Source organism: Lonchura striata, chromosome 4, assembly GCF_050655825.1.
Source record: "Lonchura striata isolate lonStrDom1 chromosome 4, ASM5065582v1, whole genome shotgun sequence".
Lineage (NCBI taxonomy): Eukaryota > Metazoa > Chordata > Aves > Passeriformes > Estrildidae > Lonchura > Lonchura striata.
The window spans coordinates 10,366,570-10,384,313 of NC_140706.1; the positions used below are offsets into that span (position 1 = coordinate 10,366,570).

Consider the following 17,744-nt stretch of genomic DNA (forward strand, 5'->3'; position numbering starts at 1 on the left):
TTTTTTTTTTTTTTTTTTTAACGTGCAATAAACTTACTCTTGGGGTTAACTCGGAGCGACGTGCGGCAGCCCGGAGGGAGCCGAAAGGACTTGAAAAACCCCAGCCATGCACAGGGATCAGGTCGGCGGGGCTCCCACCGCCGCGCATCCAAAGAAAATCCAGCCCCGTGGCAGCGGCAAACCCCTCACCGCCGCCCCGGCCCCGGGCTGACGCAGACCGGCGTTTTCCGGGGGACTTACAGGCTCCCCCGACCCTTCCTGCTGCATCCCGCAGAGCTGCCGGGCGTGACACGAATGTACGGAACCGCCGGCGCCTCCCGGCCGCCCCCACCCCGCGGGCGGCCGAGCCCCGGGCCCCGCCGCGGCCGAGAGACCTTCCCCGGGACATCTGGGGCCCGGGCCGGCGCTCCTACCGGGGAAACCTTTCAGCCTCCCCGCGGCCCCAGCAGCTTGCCGTGCAGAGCGGGGAACCCTGCTGATCCCGGCCTCCAGCAGCTTCTCCAGGGCCCTTTGTTTTAGCCACTTAATCCGTACATATCCCCTCCCATCGTTACTCTCATTTCCATACTACCGACACCCAAGCATGTGCTGGTGGCCCCCGGTCCTTCTCGATGCAGAAGTTTTGATTTGAAACAACTGGAAGGCAAAGTGTTGGAAAGAATTCGCCCTGCTGAAATCCGAGCTGTGAGGATTTGGTTTCTTTGTTTTCGTTTTATTTCCCTGGCAAATTATCGGCTAAAATACACGGTTTTATATATACACGTATATATGTAATTCTACATACTGTATTTTACAAGTGGATTTGCCACTTTTTTTTGGTCTCCTGAAGAGGTTGAGGAAAGTGCACCTCGACTTGTCCGTCTCTTACGGGATCGGTTTGTGTAATCGATTAATAATTCACTGGCAATTAAAAAGGAAGCAAAGAAAAATAATCAGATGGGAACAGACTGGGGAGCTGTATGTCTGATTATGCAAGCGAACCTGTAACGTGATATTATATGAAGTATTATGCATGCCAAGTTATTGTTTTTCTTTAATGACTGTTTTGTTTCCCCTCCCTCTCTTACCCACTCCTAAAATGAATTTCTGGACTATCATTATTTCTAAAAGTTTGAATTCCTTTTTCCAAATAGTAAGGGGGAAATGACCTTATAAAACTCAGCCTTGGTGGAAAGTCAAGCTTTGATCGTACGTTCCAGGGCATAATCAGCTGCAAATGAACCAACCAGCTCGGAGCACTCGGTGTCCCTGCAGGCAAGGCCAGGTCCTGGATCTGTTGGGGAATGCGGACCTGTCTCCTGTGAAGGAAGGGCGATCTAATTCTTACTCTTTCCTACGCTTTTCATTATAATTGGAGCAATCTTTTTCTGGTTATGAAATCGATCAGCAAGATGTGGTGGAGCTTCAGCTTTGATACAAAACCCTAGTCAGGGGTGGATTATAACCTCGACGCAATTTTGGACTTTCCCCCCATTTTTTTTCCTTTTCTTTCTTTTTTTTTTTTTTCATTTGTTTTTTCTTTTATTTTTTTCCCCTTTCTATTTTCTTTTTTTCTTTTCTTTTCTTTTTCTGCTTGTCTCTGCTTTGGCCTGAAATACGGCTCTGAGCACCAGCCTGCGCAGTTGAAGTCAGGACATTGCAAGCCTCAAAACCACTTGAGAATTGCATATATATGTATACATGCATGTATATGTTTATAAGCTCCTGAGAAAAGCACTAAATTGCCGGGATACTGGTTTCGATGTAAACCCGTTTCTGGACGCTGTTGTCTTTTGAAGTTTTCTTTTTACTTTTTTTTTTTTTTTTTTTTTTTTTTTTTTTTTTTTTTTTTTTTTAATCTCCCTACTGATGCTGATCTCACCCTGAAATCTCCGGACATATTGGCCAGCTGTTTTCTTGGCATATCTATCAAACACCCGAATTTGAGATGAAAACGTTTAAAGCCTGGTCCCCGAGCGGTGTAAGGAGGACCGGGAGGAGGCGAAGCTGGGGACGCCGGTGCCCCGGCCGCGGGGGAGCGGCTGGGCTGGACTTCAGCCTTTTCGTGTCAGGGGAGGTGACTTGGGGCGATGTTTCTTCCTCAGGGCGCAAGCACTTGATTTTGATGCCGTTCAAAGCCTGGCTGCCCCTGGAAGAGAGCGGCTAAACAGTTTTTCCCGTTATATCCAGCACCCCAGACCTCCCAGTGTTACCTACTGGAGTAAAATCCTGACTCATTACAGTCATATCAGAGTAGATTGTAATCCAACGAGAAATTTAACATGCCTGCCACTCTCCACATGCCTTTTCTTTGGAGTAACATATGAGATTATTATACTTCTGATTCTACTAAGTATTCTTTCCTTGAAGTTAAGGAACTGGCAGGGCTAAATGATCAATCGGATTTTTAAAATGTGTTTTGACATTAGTATGTTTGTTTTTTAAAGATGTGCTGATTATATCAATAAACAGATTTTTTTCATACACTGTATTTGTAACTTATGATCATGGTAAAATATTAAAAGGTGCAAGACGTGAAGTCATCTAAGAAAAAGTGCTTACTTATGCCTTATTCTGTACATGCAGAAAATGATTTATAGTGGCTTATTAAAAGTATGTGCTGCAAGTAGGAACATACACACCTCAGGTTTTTTACCTCGTAGCTTTTGCAATTATACTTTTCCCTGTATCTGATGGCAAGAAATTTCTGCTGGATGCAGAGGAACACCTAGCACCAGATGCAGTCCCTGAGGTATGTGCATTGACTATTTCAAAATGGACAAAACCCCCATACCCGAACACCCAAGCCCATCCCTTAAATCAGGACAGCAAATTCCTCGCAGATTTCTTCCTTGTGTGTATTTTTTTTTTTTTTATTAAACGAATAAAAATTGTAAGAGTCACACGCTTTGTACTGTTCCTGCAAACAGAAATCTCTAAGAAATTGCTGATGGACTGTAAAGCTCAAAGTACTTTTGCAAAGGCTATTTATGACATATAGAGACATACGTTGCTGCTTTACAGATCAAAGCAACCTCAGAATAGCTTTAAAATAAATCCAGTTATACTACAGCTGTAATATTATTATGCAGCATAAATCCTTGTCTGTTGACATTTATTTAATGAATGTTGCTACAACAGCTTAGCTAGATGGCACTCCAGAGGCGAGGCAAAGGAGAACCTTGCCAGATTACTCACAAAGACAACTTGTGTTTATTGGACGCTAATAAAAATAATCAGTGAAAAGTTTTTGTTTTTTTTTTTTTTAAGCAAAGCAAACGACAATCAAAAGAGAGTCTGAAGTGCCCTTTTGAAATAAATTCCTACTGTAGATGCAGTAAGACGTTATTATTAATTACACTTTAAATGAAAGTGATCGATATGCTGGAAAGCACCTTGTTAAATGGCTACTTTGCAAATGGTACATTGCTCACCGGTTTAAGATGGCCCATAACTTTTCTCGTAGGCACGAGTCTAAAATATTAATGCAAATCAATACTTGATAAATCTCGTAGGTGCGTGCTGGCTCCACTGTTCAACAATATATTTGGATCGATTCTTCTTTTTTTCTTGTCCACTGCATTATCTTGGAATAGTCTGTCTGTGCCCTCTGCCAATGTGCCCCGTGCTCACCATCGATCGGAGAGAGACTAGCTCCTGACTCCAGTGGACCCGCAGTGCTGTCAGCCTCAAATTAGATCCAGGCAATATTCCTACATTTTCCTTCCCATTCCAGATGAATGTAACTTTATGATGGATGTCTTAATGCTTCCTTTAACTATCCTGAGTTTCTCAACTCTGCTTATGATCTAATTTCTATGTAGTGAGATACATGAATGTCTATTCAAAAAGATATAAACGAAAATTTAGATGTCCACCTAAAATTTAAACTTTTCTTTTCTCTTTTCTTTTCTTTTCTTTTCTTTTCTTTTCTTTTCTTTTCTTTTCTTTTCTTTTCTTTTCTTTTCTTTTCTTTTCTTTTCTTTTCTTTTCTTTTCTTTTCTTTTCTTTTCTTTTCTTTTCTTTTCTTTTCTCCCTTTCCCTTTCCCTTTCCCTTTCCTCTTTAGCAATTCCAGCCCCCTAAACAGTTGGATATAACTAGCTTTATTCGGAGTTCCCCTCCAGATTTTTCCTCAGATATCAAGCACAGTGTCAGGAGGAAGGCGATTTAGCAGAGGACTCTGAATTGACCTCAGAGAGAAACAGAATTTCCAAAGGGGATGCTCTGTCCCGCGGCACAGCGTGGCCGTGCCCCAACACCTCCTGGGCCGGAGCATCCTCTGAGCGTGTCCAGCTCCCCAGAAAAGCTTGTGTCTGTGTGACGCTTGTAGCTGCTTTCCTGGGGAACCCCTGGGAGAGTTGCTCTCCCTCCAGTGATGCCATTTTCTCTGCCACCCTCCCCCGCTCCCTCCCCGGGCTGCCCGGCGCAGGCAAGGGATGTCCCCGCTGCCCGAACCTCTGCCTGCTCCAGGGGGGCGGCAGCGGGGCCCTGCCGGGGTGATGGGAGACCACAGCAGCAACCCGCAATCCATGTCCAGCCACTGCTGAACCGCTAAAGCGTGTTTTATTCAGGGACAAGCAGCGCCAAAGTGCCCGAACCCGCCTAGTGATTTTAACAAGCTTTTGGGACAGGGCTTCTGCTTAAGAGCCGCTCGCAGGGCTGAGTCCCAGGAGAGCGTCGGAGATGGTTTAGAGAGCGCTGCGAGGCGCTGCTGTGTCCGCAATCGCCAGGGTTTTACTTGCAAGGGATTTGAAATCCAGGGAGGGACTTTTACCCTCGAGTACCTCGGGGGATAAACTAAACTCGATTCTGTAAACCAAGCAAAACCAGACTCTTTGGCGTTTCTGTACCGTCTAATCAGATTTCATTTCCATCAGGGTTAGAGTAAGAGACTTTTTGTGCTCTGAGCTAAAATGGAAATATAGATACGTATGACGAGTATTTTCTGGTAAAAAGCTTTCCCAGGTGAAAGGTTTCCACTCTGCACGATGTTAGCTTCTACTACAGGATTATATTACTAAAAGGAAAAGGCTGGTTCTTCCTGCCCTGCCGCTGTGCGGTACTGGCCTCCGTGTCTTCACACGTCCCAGACAACGAGGTTCTTCACAAATAAAATGCAAATGAAGAGTGGGCTGAAGGAGTACCAGCGTCGGAAAACCTCCACCTATTGCAGGAAAAGCTGTCGCTTGTTACCGACAGCCTTTCGGAGGCGGGAGGAACCGCGGTGGTGAGGAGCGGAGCTGGGATCACTCCCTGGCCTCTGAGCCCAGACCCTCTTCTGATCCCGGCAGAACGCGAAGGCTGCGGCCAAAGCTGCCCCTGCTCACACGAGTCTCTTCCTGGGGCTGCCCACTCATCCCGGGAACCACTCACTGGAAAAAACTCCTGAATTTTGGGGAAGATTCTCTCCCCTCCGCCCGGTCGGACGCTGTTCCCCACGTTATCTCTGGGTCAATACCGGCGGAGGCGGGGCTGGTGTTGCTGGCGGTGTGCAGTGGGCCCGGGGGCTTTGCTGCCTTCCCCCGCGCATCCCCGCTCCCTCTGCAGGAGAATTCTTCGCAGGTGACAGGATACGCTCTACCTGTTGCTCTTCAGTTTCCCCTGAAGGTAAGAGTGACCTAGAAGAGGACATGGGGAGGCCGGCATGGACCTGGCTTGTAGAACTCGCTGCAGGAGGACCCCGGACTCCCCTGCATCCTCTTGTGGCCAGTGAATTGATTCCAACTTGTCCCAGGGGCTGAAGAGATCCAGCTCTGCAGCGTGCTCCTTCTGCACGAGGTTTGTCGGGGAAAAGCAAACAAAACCAAAACCCAAACACAAAAACCAAACAAAAAAAAACCCAAACCCAAACAAACATCAAACAAAAAACCAAACCAAAACAAAAATACCTAACATACGAAAAGAACCCAAACCAAACCAAAAATACTCACCCGAAAAAAAACCGGTTTTGAAAAGTGGCCAGATGGGGCTGGGAATGGATGACAGACCTTTCCCAGCAGGGTGGTACCGGATCACATTTTCCAGGACTGGGCTTGGACTGTTCGGGGAGTGGAGGAGGCTGCGGTGAAAAAAAGATTGGGTAGTAAAACTTATGTTTCCTTCATCACTTTCCTTTTAGTTCTGTCTTTTTCAGCTTTTAATTTTTCTTCCAAGAAAATGCCTTCTAGGAAAATACACTGTCTCAAGGCATTCTCTTTTTTAGGATGTAGTTTTTTTTTGCTTTGGTGGGTTGTTTTATTTGTTTTGTTTTGTTTTGTTTTGTTTTGTTTTGTTTTGTTTTTAATAGAAGGGAAATGGTTTGCAGCAAGAATAGATGTGAGCACCTGGGACATGCCTCACTCACAGACAGCGCGAAGGGAGGCTGGGACAGGAGTGCAAACAGCAAACTGACTGTGCATCCAAGGCTCCCATGCTCCTAGTTTCACCATCTCAGACCAAATTTCTTAAATTATATTTTCATCTGCTTTTTCGCATTTTGTACCTCTCTTACCTGGGTCGTTGCCCTGGCCCTTCTCTTTCTCTCTCTTAAATGGATATTTTGCTCTGATAAACCACCCAGTTCTTATAGGAGACTGTAAGACAAATGCAACAAGTTTGAGTATTTGGCCAATAATCCTGTTGATGGAAGATGGATACATTTCTTTTTCGGCTGGTGGAAAATGTGCAGCTCTCCAGCAGAAGGCTGCATTAAAATTTGAGTGCATTCATAAAGTGGAAAAAAAAATTATGAAAAAGAGCTGAAACCCGCTTTCTCAAGTACCAGTGCGTTAAAGATTAACGCATCCAAAGCTTAAGATGTCCCTGATTTTAGCTCATGGAATCTCTAGCATCGCAATATTTAAAAGCCTGTCAGCCCTTCTATTGTCAACTCTTTTTTCAAGGACTTCTGGCTTTCCCTCAGCAGTTTTCGTGGTGGAAGCCTCGAGACTCTCCCTAAAAGCCCCCTTAAATGCCGTTGGAAGCATTGTCCTGGATTTACACGGGGTCGCAGACGGGGAGAGGTTTCCTTGTGATGCACAAAGGACGGCGGCTCAAAATCGCTGGACGTCCTGCCTCGACGGTTTTTTAAACGCAGCTGTGCTAGTAGGTGTAGGAAGCAAAAGTTCTCAAGATAGTACAGAAACACATCGATCCTTCCCCAGGCTGCTCAGCTCAGGTGAACGCGTCTCCATCTCCCAAAGGCGCACCCTGGAGAACTCACACCTGCCACGCACCAGCACTGCCTCATTTGGAAGCTGAGGAAGAGCTCTGCTGACCCGCGGGGAGGAGCAGGGGAGATAGAGGGGATGGTGAGGTGTGGGGGGAATGTGTGGAAGTTATATGTGGATTTTGGGGTGGCCTGACAACACGGGACTCCTTGGGAGGAAAAAAGGATCCCTTTCTCCACAGGGAGACCATTCGTATTCAGTCTGAGAGTCTGCAGGTGGAAGGAGCGCAGGGATAGACTGCCTGTATTAACTGATCTTTCACAGTTCCTTCCTTCCTTCCTTCCTTCCTTCCTTCCTTCCTTCCTTCCTTCCTTCCTTCCTTCCTTCCTTCCTTCCTTCCTTCCTTCCTTCCTTCCTTCCCTCCTTCCTTCCTTCCTTCCTTCCTTCCTTCCTTCCTTCCTTCCTTCCTTCCTTCCTTCCTTCCTTCCTTCCTTCCTTCCTTCCTTCCTTCCTTCCTTCCTTCCTTCCTTCCTTCCTTCCTTCCTTCCTTCCTTCCTTCCTTCCTTCCTTCCTTCCTTCCTTCCTTCCTTCCTTCCTTCCTTCCTTCCTTCCCTCCTTCCCTCCTTCCCTCCTTCCCTCCTTCCCTCCTTCCCTCCTTCCCTCTCTGATTTCCATCTCTGCTTTTCCTCACTGGACTCCTCATTCCCATCTTCCCCGTCTTCTCCCTCCATTCTTCTCCTTCAATCCAGAGATCTCCCTTCTGCCATCCCACCTCCTTTTCGCCTTCTCCGTGGGCTCTGGCTCTGCCTTCCCTCCGCCCACTTGCAGAAGGGCCTGGGCAGGCGGGCAGCGAGCCCTGCCCTGCCGCGGCTGCCCGGGGCACCCTTTCGGGACCCCTCGGCTCCTCGCCCCTCCCTCCCTCCCTCCCTCCCCGCTTCCCTCTAGTCCCTGCTCGTTTTCCTTCTCCCTCTCCTCTCTGCAGTCTTCCCTCCCTTGCACCGCTCCCCCCGTCCTCAGTGCTTTGGCTCCCTCTAGCTCCATCCCCTCCCTCCGTCACCGCGACCCCTCCTCCTTCGCGGACCCATCCTTCCCTCCGCCCGGCTGCCGCTGCTGCTCTCCCGCCGCCGCCGCCAGTCCCGCGGCTCGGCTCGGCTCGGCTCGGCGCGGTTCGGCGACACGCCCGGACTGGACACCCTCGGCCCGGACACGCCCGGTTCGGACACCCCCGGCCCGGACACGCCCGGCCCGGACACGCTCGGCTCGCCGCGCCATGGTGCAGCTCGGGGGCGGCGGCCGCGTCCCTCCGGCCCCGGCAGCGCCGCCGGCCTTCAGCATCGACAGCATCCTGCAGCCCGGGCCCCGCCGCCCGGCCAGGGAGCAGGGCAGAGCCTGCTGCGCGCTGCCGGAGGAGGAGGAGGAGGAGGAGGAAGAGGAGGGAGAGGGGCCTGAGGAGCACGACCCCAGTAAAGGCTCCAGCGACTCGGGTACGGAGCCAGCAGCCTCAGGCTGTCCCGCACGTCGGGTCGCAGTCCGGCCCCCACCCAGGGGGTACCTGGGCACCCCCAGTGCCGCCAGGCCGGGCCGGGCCGGGCCGGGCCGGGCCGGGCCAGCGCACACACACACAGACACGGACACGGACACGGACACAAACACGAGCACAGACACAGATACGGACGCAGACACGGACACAGACGCGCAGACACAAATACAGACACACGCGAACACAGACTCAGACACACACGGACACGCGGGAGGAGGGGGGGCTCCACGGGCGGACGCGGGGAGATGCCGCACACGCACCAACCTGCTTCCAGGGCGTTGTGCCCCCCTCCCGGCCTCCTGCGGCTGCCTGTCCTGTGCCAGGGAGCCCCTCGCTTTCCTGTCATACAGCTGGCAGAGGGATTTCCGCGGATCCTTATGGAAGCACCTCACCCTTCTTCTTCCCTCTGGAGGGTGTGGGACCGCGGCCAGCCCTCGGCAGCCCCCTCCCCATCCTGTCCCCCACCCTCTCCCTGCGCTCCGCCGGGCCGTGCGTGCATGCGGGGTGGGGGCGCGGGCTGCGGCGGGGACTGATGCTGTGCTTTGCCCTTGCAGGCAGCGAGCCCCGCCGGCTTGGGGCAGAAGGGACGAGCCGCGGCCTCCGCCCCGAGGGCGGCGATGCGGGGTCCCCGCTCCCCGCGGAGGGGCCACGCGGTCCCCGGCAGCCGCCGCCGCGAGAGGCCGGGGGCTCTGGAGAGAACGGCAGATCATCGGCGGCGGGCGGCAGGAAGAAGACACGGACCATCTTCTCCAAGAGCCAGGTGTTCCAGCTGGAGTCCACCTTCGATGTGAAGCGCTACCTGAGCAGCTCCGAGCGGGCCGGGCTGGCCGCCGCGCTGCACCTCACCGAGACCCAGGTGAAGATTTGGTTCCAGAACCGCCGCAACAAGCTCAAGAGACAAATGTCATCCGAGCCCGAGGGCCAGGGGCCGGGGCCGGCAGAGCCCCCCGGGGAGCCGCAGCCCCCCACTGCCGCCTCGGCTCTCTCCTTCCCGTCCCTCTACAAGGACAGCCCCCTGCTCAGCCGCTGCTTGCTGCCGCTGCCTTTCCCCCTGCTCTGCCCGGGCAGCGCCATCCCCTACCTCTGCCTCCCCGGGCCGGGCAAACACTTCAGCCTGCTGGACGGGGACGTATAGCCCTGGCCTCCGACCTTCCCTCGCCGGGGGCCGCCCCGATTTTATTTATGACCCCGCTGTGCAGGTGGAGTGTCCGTCTTCGCCAAAGCCACCACCCGGCCCACGCAGGGGCTGCCCGGGCTCCCCCCACGCGTGTCCGTGGGCTGCCGACACGTTGCTAGATCTCGGAAGGGCGGTGCCAACCCGCTCTCCCTCTTGCAGCGCTTTTTCGGCGGTCAGGACCGAGGAGATAACACGGAGCCACCAAAGAAACGGGGACGTGCTCTGCCTGCCGCCCTTCCAAATTATCCGGTTCCGGTGTTACAGGAGGGCCGGTGCTCTGCCTCAGTCCGTGGGGACTGTGTCCCCGTGTCTGTCCCGTGCACCGTGGCAGCCGCTTTACCGTGAACCGAGTCACGTTTCATAGAGATTGGTAAATGGCGAAGGCCGCTCTGTGCTCCTCTATCTCCAACTCTCCTCCTCTAATTATCCCTCTGAGTAGCTTCTCCCCATCTTTTGCATTATCAAATTGTAGACACCTTTCCTCGGACCTGGTTCTTAAACTGTGACTTTTTTCCCCTTCGGAGGAAACATCCCAAGATCTCTCTTACATGTTTTGTGCTAACTGGTTCTCAGACTGGGGGTCATGTGGTGTTTTAACAGAGCAAGACAAGCTGTCTCTTGTGCTAATCCCGCCCTCCGAAATGTCGTGGAACGGTTTTACCTGCTATCCTAGGGTGAAGAAGTGGGGTTTTAATTTTTTTTAAGATATCTATCTACATATAAATTTGCAAACGCTTTTGTGGTCTTTTGGTTTCTAAGTTAACATGCTTTATATCCTAAGGTTGGAAATAAACCTTTTCAGAAAGTTGAAACTCCTGCCTTTTCAATAGTCACTACCAGGTAGTACCAAAGGAAAGGTATTTCCTAGAGTGCATCGATGGTTCTTATTTTACAAATAAAGAACACAATTTAAAAATAAAAGCATAATCGTCGCATTACGAAATTCACCCTTGCATGCGCGAATGGCAACTCATCGATTTTCCCAGCGGGGACAAAAGCACGATAGTTGTTTCGACTGGACAAGAAGGGCTTTTCTTTCCTTTTCTCACTCTTCCGTTTGTCTTTCCGTGGGCAACTGAGGCAGATGCGCAAGGATGCCCCAGCCCAGGGGGCCGAATCCCCGCGGCTCGGGGCGGCTGCCGGGGCTCGCTGCCAGCCGGGAGCGCCGCGGCCGGGAGCCGAGGAAGCGGGGAGACGCTTTCCTCGGCCGCCCGAAGCTTTCCGGCCGCTGTGGTTATCTAGAAAACACTTCTCGTTTGACCTCTCCTCTCGCTTTTTAATCCGTTTCCAATCAGTGTCAAGTAGCGAGAGGTGTCTCACGGAGTCGCCTTGCTCTGGGGAAGGAAAAAAAAAAGAAAAAAAAATCGAGGCTGTGGAGAGGGTGGTGTCAGGCTTAGGGGACCTGCTGGGTGCATTTCATAGCTTAGGTCTCCCCACTGCCGCTCCCGGGAAGGTGCAGGCAACGAACTGATGGTCTGGACAGCAGGACTCACGCTTCTTTTCTCGTCTGAATTTATTATGATAGTTAAAGAAATTAAAATCCTCTGAGTCTGCGAGTTGCTCCGTGGCTAAAAAACACATTTACCAGAGTGATGATCTATGGTTCCTATTTTTCTGTATTTCATAACTGGTCATCTGTTTCAGAACCTTCCTTTTGTTTTTTTTGTTCTAATATTTTCCATGCCTACACCCCATTACTTGACTACTATTACCAGATTAATTAATAACAATAGAATAATCCACCTTTTCCTAAATCCCTACCAATGGAAGTTCAATCAGATATAACAGCTATACACTAGGGTCCCTTTCTTTAGTTCTTTAACATGGACCGAAACTTTATTTAAACTTTGTCCTTCCACGACTGCGGCTCCTACGTCTCCGTGGTGAAAAATAACCACATAAGAAGTTGTTATTCTGCAATTAATCTACTTTTCTCTACATTTATCGAACCATTTTCAGTCTTCCCCCTGCTTTACCATTTTTCCTTTCAAACTGTTGCTGGAATTACAGAAGCAAAATAAAGGAAAATACGAACCCCACGAAAACGGGGAAGGTTTTGTTTTTTTTTTTTTTTTCAATAGAAACAACAGGAAGAGTAGTTCTGCAGGCAAGAGGAGTTCGCTTGTTGCTGAAGGACCCGATCGTTAGGAGTTAATGAGCAGCGAACGCCCGAAACAGCCGTGTACCAAGGCAAAGTAAATAACTACCCCAAAATATTCGTTTCCCATCAAGGTAAAAGCGGTGGTTCTGAGAGTACTGGCCATAAGTATTATCCAAACTGTTGCTACACAGGGTAACACGGCCAGGGGCAAAAGGGGCTTTCTCTGAAGAAAACCAAGTTCAGGATTTATAGGGATTCCCAGCTGAGCAATCAATGTTGATCACACTGAATATTACTGACATTTCTTTTACAGCTCAAAACAACTGTGCTTGCAGTTATTAATTGCTCCTTGCTGCAACAGGAGATTGCTACAAGCCACTGTATGGCTAACCTGCTGATGAGAGACTTCAAGGAATGAAACAGACCACAGCAGAACTAAACAAGAAAACAGGCAAACAAACCCCAAACAACCCCCTAAACCATCCAATCAACAAAAATACTCCAAACCTCAATAAAAAAACAAACAAACAAAAAACTAAAACTACAAACCCACAACCCAAAACCCCCAAACCCTCAAATCCCAAAAAACTCTACTAGCAAGCAGTTTGAGAAAAAAAAGAAAAAAATACAAACAAACAAACAAATAACCAAATCAAACAACCAATTCCAACTCCAAACAGTGCTAAAGCTCATTGGCTGCTGGAATGGAGATTTAAAAGCATGGTATTAAACGTTTGACACATTAAAAAGAGATGGTGCAACTGCTTGAGAAGTGTGTGTTTTTTCCACATTGCCTATCAAAAGCACATATAAAGTGATTTTTTTTTGATGATTATTAGAATAACAGGAATCCCTGCCTGTGCTGGTAGATCTCCTGTGTTAGGCATGGCACATAGGTACCAGCAGGCTCCCTTGGAATTCTCTATAAACTAAATAGGAAAGAGAGTTAAGAGTAAGACCTGATGCTTGAATCTTAAAAAAAAAAAATATTGGTAATTAAATATGACATTTATCATCGGGAAAATATATTTAAAAATCAGTTGGATGCATACACAAATGTGTTGGATACATACACAAATGCATTAATCATTGAAAGAGTGTAATAAAGGGACTTAAAAAATCTGCTGAATCTGTCTCTCCTCCACCTATTCATAAAAGCCTCACAAGGCTCATTCTAGGCGCAGCTGCTCCAGAAAACTTGATTTTCATATCACTTGTTATGCTGTAAAATTCCCAGAGCTTAGTATGATCAATCACACTTCTTTTCTTGTCTGAAAGTGTGCCGAGAATTAGAGAATTCACTTTTTTCTGCTGGAGAGCAAGCCTTCTCACTTATCTGCTCTGTTGGAAGGTTTTAGAAAACTCCCCTAGGACTGGTTTCCCACTGGAGTCTCATGATCAGGAGGCTGGAGCAGACACTCATTTTCATTTTGTTTTGCTTTGCTTTGCTGTTCCCTAATCATCACATACATAAACACCTTGATGGGCAGCACAAGGACGCTGTGCCAGCCTTGTCCACCCCTGTGCTGTTTAGATTTCTGCTCCTGACCAGGCTGGTCTCACCTGCACCAGGTGAGGGAAGGTGTGCTACAGACTAGAGAGAGAGGAGTTACTCAGCATAATTCCATGGCCTTACTAGGTGTTGTTCTAGAATATGAAAACTTTCCTGCTGCTTCTCCCCTTTTCATGGATTTGGGGGTTTTTTTGTTTGTTTGGTTTTTATGGGTTTTGTTTTTATTTTTTGTTTGTTTTGCTAACTTGAAATAACTTTTCTTCCTTTTTTTTAAGGAAAGGATTGAATTTACTACACATTTTATATGTTTGTATGCTAAAGAAGGATTTCATTTGCCTAGGGGAAGTCTTGCAGTGTTACCCTCAAAAGCAGTAACGTTTCATGTTCTGCAAGGAAGCCACCAATGCTTGACAATAGAGGAATTAGACAAAGAAACAGGAGTCACAACTTTGTCTCCCAGGAGAGATTAATTTGAATCTAGGCAAGATTAATAAAACTTAAGGAAGATAAAATTCCATTGCAAAATCCCAGAAGAAGAACAACATGGATGATACAAAATCATAAACAAAAATAAATAGTTTTGGAGAGGCACACAGTAAAAATGATCTCTCTGCATCTTCTGTGTAGTGTAGATCTAACTACACTATTTTTTTTTGGAAAGCCATTTATTTCCCTTTCCTATTCATGTGAATATATGCAGTGGGCTCCTTTTGCAGGTTAAACTTGGACTTGGACTGATTCTGCTTTCCCTTACAAACACATGGTGAGAAGGCAAGGATGAGACCTGTAGAATTTGTCTGACTCAGAGCAGAATTTGTCAGATTGAGTCCTTAAGATATTTTCCTTTTTGAAGAATCTGAAGTTATAATATCTTCATAGCTACAATGTAAAATAGTAACCATATTGAAACAGTAAGTCATGCATTTACTGGAGAGGCTTGGAAATGCCTGAAATGAAATGTGCATTTACATTTGTCTCAACACTGATGTTGAACATGCTCTTGCATCCTGAGATGTGGTTATCAACCAGTTCATCTGTCACTTTAAAGTAGAGATCATATAAAAAATTTAAAACCTGTAAAATGTTTATTACTAAAAATATTTATCTTTTGTCCTATTCTGTGTTGCAGTGCTTAGGAAGTGCTCTGTTCCTAAAAGAAGAAAGCTTTTTATTTCAGAGAAGAATTTAACTCTAGAGAAAAACAGTGAGTTCTGGAATGGGAAATGGTGATTGCAATGTAATCAGTGCACAGAGGGGACAATCATATCTGCCTCTTCTCTGCTCTCCACACATCATTTACATTGATGATGGTCTTTATATAAAATCCAATGGAGACCAGAAAACATTACCAGGCATTCTAGGAAAAAACAAAACAAAACAAAACTAAAGGAATGTCCACTGTGAACACAGCACAACAGCTGTATCATGAAAATCAAGTTATTTAACACAATTAGCAGTTGAGAACATTCAATCAGAGAAAGTCTGCAAGATCAGAAAATCTGCAAGTAATTAGAAGGAGCAGGAGAGGAAGACATGGGCATGCCTGAAGGTGGCTCTGAGGAAGGCAGAACCACAGCAGCAGGGAAAGAGATTTTCAAGCAAAATAGTTGTCCTTACCTGTGAGACTTTTAGGTCCTGGTGGGCAACAGAGACTCTTTTATGAGCAGCTGTGTGGTCAGAGTATCAAAAGGTGTATCTGGAGTCAGCAACCCAATAAGCCAGTTACAAATCATGAGTCTACCAGGACAACTGGCCAGACCAGAAATGCTGGGGGACTTTGAGGACAAATGTAGTGGCAGTGGTGCCTGTGTAAAACACTGTGCAAAATCCCATTGTACAGATTCACCTTTGAATTTTGGTTCCTCAGTCTGCTGCAGTCTGCTGTGTCCTCTGGGACAGTGGTTTCTGAGCTGTTCTGGTTGGAACAGAGGCCACTCCAACCTGCTCAGAGGTTTTTCATCAGTTTGTGAATTGTTACACTGAAAGAAGTGAGACTTTATTAAACAACAGATCCTCTCCCACAACTTTTATTTTTTTCATTACTTTCACACTTAGATCTAGAGGTCAGAAGTATTACCTTTATAGAGGATGCATCATATGAGAAATCATCTAGGGAAGTTCTTTTTCATGGCTGTCTTCTATTTTGACTTAAATTATTGAACCAGCATGCTAATCAAGGGAGAATGTCATTTAATAATTTTTGAAGATCAACACTTGATTGAATCTGGATTAGCTTTCATCATGGCTGTTCTCCCCAAATCTTCCAGATCCAGCTCCTTATTTCTTTTAACAACCAGCTATAGGGCAGCTACAAGAACTTCAGTTCTGCCTATAGATTTTATCTGGGAACACCCAAAGTTTTATTTGTGACCACTAATGAGAAAAGCAAAGTTACGCACAGAGCCAACATGACTGTGAGATTGATGTGAACTCTTAGTTCTTTCTAAACATCATGAACAAAAATATTTTACTAAAAAAGAATCCCTGTATGCAGTATCTTTCTAAAGTAACACCAATGCTCAAATCAGAAAGGAGATTTGCCTGTCAGTTAATCAGAATGTTGTCTGCATCCCAGTCCTCTGGGAGATGTAGATCAGACTACACATGTATAGCCTATACTCACTGTGAGATATATACACTTCCTTAAGTTACTCCTGACAACATAAATATTCTCTTTTTCTCATTTTTTTGTAAGTAAATTACAAGTTTAGATCTATTTTGCAAGTAAATAGCTCTTCCCTTTCACTCTTCCCTTGCAATGATGGCAATGTCTACTGCATTTTTCACTGTCTTACTGAGTTTTAGTGACTCTTTTGTGTGAACTGATAAAGATCTGAACATCCTCATGTTTTTTCATGCAAACAGATTTATAATATATTTACACTGATTCCCAATTATCAGTTGAGTAAATACCTGGTGGTCCTGTATTTTCAGGTATGTTTGTATGTGCTTTAGCATATAATAAAACACTGAAAAAGTCTACATTGTTGAAAAAGTTTTGGCTTTAGCAGTCTCCCATGTTTTGTACATGTAGGATTGTTTGTTGACTTCTGTGTTCTGTACAGTGACATAACTCTGCCTTTTTGTGCAGCACAAGGGAAGCAGTCTGGAGCTGTTATGGTATATCACTGTGTAATTTCAGTGTTTGCTTAGAGAGTCATCGATGTGAAATTATAGATGCAAAGAACCCTAATTACTCTGTAGGAAATGTTATGTGGTAGGATGTGCATGTGTTTTTAAAACACTCTGCAATTTGTGGATTTGTAACTAAATATCTGTATTCAATTTCCATTATTAAATAATTATTTCACATATGTGTTTGCTTCCCTAGACTACCAAACCTGACATTTAAGTGGGTTAGGAGAATGGCACTAGTTTATACATCCTTGTGTTAACAAGCTTTTAATAACCATGTGGTAAAGTTGTAAAATTGGGATGCAGGCAAAATAGATGAAAAGATAACAGCTAAATTAAAAAAGAAGAATGCTTAAAATTGTAAACTTACAGATTGCATCATAAAACCTGTGAAACAAATATGTGGAAAATTCAGCTATCTTTTCATATTAGGAAGCTCGCAGAATTAAAAACATAGCAAACAACAGGCTGTTTCCAGACTGTTTCTTAGCATTTCCTCAGTGTTATTTTTTTAGTAGAATATGATAATAAAATAATGTTTTCTTAAAAATCCAATTTAGAAATGCAGAATATTTTGAAAATAAGTATTAAAACTAGCAACTCACTTATTAAGACAAATACCACCTTTAATGAAACTCAATCTCTCAGTCGCATGTCTCAAGGGAGACAGAGTGTCTATAAGCATTGCTATCAGAAATAGCAGATGACTGATACAGTCAAGACAACAGTCCCTTTGTCATGTCATTGGACTCTGATCTAAATCAATGGGGAAATGTCCCCTCACATGCCTACTTGTCCCTTTATTGAAAAATCTTTTGCCCTGGGTCAGATGCCAGGATCAATGAATCCTCATGCTTTTTGTGGAAATCTGAGTTCATGTGGGAAGGGGCTACTCAGGACGGTGGCAGCAGTGGCAGGGACAGTGCTTGAACTGAAAGCACCTTGCACAGGAAATCTGGCTGGGGATTGCTGTAAGCAAACCCAGAAACGTTGGAACTGAAAGCAATCTGGGGAAAGACTCTGGCAATTCTGAAAGGCATGCATATGTAAACATGTGGCTTTTCACTCCACAGCTTCATTTTGAAAAAGTGCTTTTGTCAGGCTAGACTGGAGCATTCTGATCCTCACAGATCTGCTTGGAGGCTGAGTA

At 46.5% G+C, this 17,744-nt stretch overlaps 1 protein-coding gene across 1 annotated transcript; it reads left to right on the top strand.

The window, feature by feature from the left end:
* Positions 1-7,453: 7,453 nt before the first annotated feature.
* Positions 7,454-10,647, top strand: LOC110481874 (homeobox protein HMX2-like). The gene is made up of 2 exons (XM_021550691.3): positions 7,454-8,612; positions 9,223-10,647. Exons 1-2 carry the CDS (start codon positions 8,399-8,401, stop codon positions 9,801-9,803), a joined length of 795 nt encoding a protein of 264 aa, XP_021406366.3. The 5' UTR covers positions 7,454-8,398; the 3' UTR covers positions 9,804-10,647.
* The last annotated feature ends 7,097 nt before the right edge of the window (positions 10,648-17,744 follow it).

Coding starts and splice junctions, on each gene's coding strand:
- LOC110481874 (XM_021550691.3), top strand. CDS start 8,399: ATGGTGCAGCTCGGGGGCGGCGGCCGCGTCCCTCCGGCCCCGGCAGCG. Junction 8,613..9,222: donor TAAAGGCTCCAGCGACTCGG/GTACGGAGCCAG, acceptor TTGCCCTTGCAG/GCAGCGAGCCCCGCCGGCTT.